Below are 3,502 nucleotides of genomic sequence, written 5' to 3'. Positions count from 1 at the left end.
TATTTAAAAATAGAAAATCATGAAATATCAAATTATATCCTCGGCAGGTCGGTAGGTCACCATAGAATTATCAAACGCCAAAAATTAATAATGTAAGAAACTATGGCCATGTAATAGCTAGATCAACTGAAGATAAGATATTGAAGCATTCAAAACCAGTACGTGCCACAGAATGTCATAGCTCCTACCATATCTCTGGACAATAATCACAAAAGGGCCAGAGATTTTCTGAGTTGTAAGTAACATGGGTTCAGTTATATCAGGAAAATTAAAAATTAGTTTGACAAAGTGGCATAGCTAATTACAATAGCTCCCCAATCCCAAAAGATGATTTCCTTCGCGTAAAACAACATATGACCTTAGAGACTTTACGCAACTCAAGATTATATATAGAAATTGTAATGATCAGGGAGAATATTAACTCAAGCATGACGGTAGTTGTTTTCTCACACAAATCCTGGAGAGGTTACAGGTAAACAGCAAGTTTGATTACATCAAAGCTAACCGAGGAAATAACAGAAAAGTAAACAAATATGCGTCATTGCATCTCACACAATACTTCCAGTCGGCTTGTTCAATTCAATAGCCTCACATCCATGGAAGATATTCTGTAGTGACCTCCCTCATAACTTTACCGATAGGGTTCTCTTTCTGAAAGATCACTTCGTTATAACCGGTATCATGATGAGCTGGAAGTTCAAGAGATGGGAGCAGTTGGTCTTGGCGATCTATCATTATATTGTGAAGGAGACAGCAGACAAGAATAATACTCGGTAACTTATGCTTATCAGGTCTCCACATGACTTTGTTCAAGATCCTCCACGAGCCTTTCAGCCGTGCCAACGCTCTTGTTCCAAGCATTCTTGCCGCTTTTTGCCGGGCATTAAAATCGACCATTGGGACAGCCAGACTTTCTCCTTCATACGGGGTCATAAGCCACGGGAGTAGAGGATAACACATGTCACCAACGATGAACTCTCTTATTTGTGCACCCTCCCTTGAAACTTGGGAAGGACCATCCAAGCGTTCCCCAGCCTCACAGAACTTGTAAAATCCAGAGAATTCCAACAATTGGGAAACTGTCATGCCGCCAGGCCAACCGGTGCAAATATCAATAAATCGCATCTCATGGTCAAAAATCCCTTGCAGGATCATACTGTAGTTCCCTGCATGGTCGCGCCAGTTTTCCGATGACTCAACAGCAGGAAGCGTCATAAGTATGTGTGTGGCATCAATGGCGCCACAACAATTTGGAAGACCGGACACCACCTCAAAGTTAGCTTTTATATCGTCCATCGTCTCCTGGTCCGGCCACGCCAGATGATGCTGAGCCCTCCCTTCCATTGACTCGATAAACCTCCATGTCACTTGCGAAACAGTAGACGGTCCCACGCCAAAAGCAGCTCCCACCGACACCTGGGAATCACCGGATGCCAGCCTCCTCATAGCAATTGCTACTTGCTTCTCCACACTAAGTAGCCTCCCGTCAATGCGGATCAGCCCAGACGGCAGCCTCCAGGTCAAATCATCCCTTACGATTGAGCAGATGTAGTCAAAGGTACTCCTGGACGTCCTGAAAAAGTACCTGAATCCTTCCTCCTCATCTGAAGGCACTGGTGCAGTAACACACCTGTCCATCAGATTAAATCAAACTCAAAAAAATTTCTCCAAGATTTCCCTCAACAGCATCTCATTGGGATGCCACAATTCCGCATATATAAGATAAATCTACAAGATCCGCGTCGACCTTCCGGGCCTCCGGGAGGAACAAGGTTAATTTTTCACCCCCCGAATCTTGATTTGAGCGAATTTAGGGGAAGCAATATGCATCTTGAACGGTTAGGGCTTGGGGAGAGGACAGGGCGAGGGTTTACTGGGTTTGGGAGGAGGTTCATATATACCTGAATCGGCCTGGCGTTCCGCGTGCTTGCTGAGGAAGGCGTACCGCCACTCCATGTCAGGGCCGCGGAGGTCCGGCTTGGCTCTCTTGACCTTGCCGTAGTCCTTCGCGCCTCCGACCTGCTTGATTCCACGGTGTTTGGGTCGTTGGAGTCCTTGATCTTCCCCTTGCCCTTCTTGATCTTCCCGATTGCTCCTCCCTTTCTTCTTGCTCGATCTCCTCCGGGGGCTTTCTCGTTCGTCGCTAAACCGTGTCCTCCTACAAGACAACTGGGGTCTCTCAGAAACAGAAACGCCAACAGCTGTGGCCTGTGGCCGTTTTATTGCGTGTGTGGTCCACGCGGTGAGTGAATAGGCAAGACAGATTTAGATATATCTTAAGGCTTTCCCAATACACTAGTACTAGCTAGAGTATACGTTTGGAAGAAGTAAAATGGAGTAGCAAAAATACGGAGTACAAATGTACATATATACGAGTATACAAACTTCGCCGCCCGCTCGTCCAGTGTGTGTTGGGATATCAGAGGAACAAGAACGTCAACAGCTGTGGTCTTTCTTTGCGTGTGCGTGTGTGCGTGTGTGTGTCCACATCTGCTCGGTGAGTAGACCACTAGTATAGTGTTGGAAGTAAAGTACCGAAAATAGTACAAACGACTTTGTCATTGGCTTATCGGGTATATTTTATGTTTCTTAATTAATTTGAAAAAAAAAATCATATGTTGCAAAAAGGTTTTCAGGGTGACACTGACAGCATCTGATCTATTGATATATGGTATGTTTGGCATGTCTTTGTTTTTCCTTCCCAATTAGCGTAGGCAAAGGAGTGCCACCATCAAAGTTACAAAAGAGAAAAGAATCGAGAAACATACGAACCTCCTGGTGGGGCGGCATCGCGGTGGTGCATTGATCTGCGTTTCCTCCTTGCTGGGAGCGAGGACCGGTGTGGACCAACCACAACGGAAGCACGTGGGGACGAGCCGGGACGGCACGGATCTGAGCCATACTGAGGCGTGACACAGCGGATCCAGGCCATTGGGAGGCACAACGACCTCTTTCTGGCTGCACAGCGAACTTCGTCGGGGATCACGGCAGTATGTATGGAGAGGGGGGACGGCAGCGTGAGGAGATGGGTCAGCAGCATCAGGAGATAGGGCCAGGGCGAAGCAAGGAGATGGGCATGACGGCGAAGAGACATCGAGAGTGAGAGACAGGATGTGCGTTTGGGAGGTGTGAATAAGGCATATAAGGGGTACGTGGGGGCGCACGTGTTGACACGTGGTGTGTTCGATGGCCTAGAAGCTTAAGGTTTCTCGCCTTGTTGGTCGACCACTCGCACTAGAATCTGTATTCAAGTTCGGCCCAGAATTATCTTCCCGAGGCTACAGAGAACTGAATGAAAACGCAATTTGGTCACCGACCGCGATTGCAGTGCTGGTGATTATCTTTTGATGATGCTCAAATTTACCCTACCAAAATTTTGACAGCCTATGAAATTTTAGCCTTTGCTTGGTTGGTTGACAAAGTTTTGGTTGCCTATGGAATCGTGTCCACAAAATTCACATTTCTTTAACTTTTTTGCAAAAAATAATTTTGGCACCAAAAG

The 3,502-nt window shown here is 46.4% G+C and overlaps 1 protein-coding gene across 1 annotated transcript; it reads right to left on the bottom strand.

Annotated features, from left to right (window-relative positions):
• Positions 1–417: 417 nt before the first annotated feature.
• LOC100843121 (protein ANTAGONIST OF LIKE HETEROCHROMATIN PROTEIN 1-like) lies at positions 418–2,790 on the bottom strand. The gene is made up of 3 exons (XM_014896297.2): positions 2,773–2,790; positions 1,908–2,019; positions 418–1,616 (listed from the first exon to the last, which is right to left on the bottom strand). Exons 1-3 carry the CDS (start codon positions 2,788–2,790, stop codon positions 589–591), a joined length of 1,158 nt encoding a protein of 385 aa, XP_014751783.1. The 3' UTR covers positions 418–588.
• Positions 2,791–3,502: the final 712 nt, after the last annotated feature.

This window comes from Brachypodium distachyon, chromosome 1, assembly GCF_000005505.3.
Source record: "Brachypodium distachyon strain Bd21 chromosome 1, Brachypodium_distachyon_v3.0, whole genome shotgun sequence".
Lineage (NCBI taxonomy): Eukaryota > Viridiplantae > Streptophyta > Magnoliopsida > Poales > Poaceae > Brachypodium > Brachypodium distachyon.
This window is presented reverse-complemented; position numbering and strand designations above follow the sequence as displayed.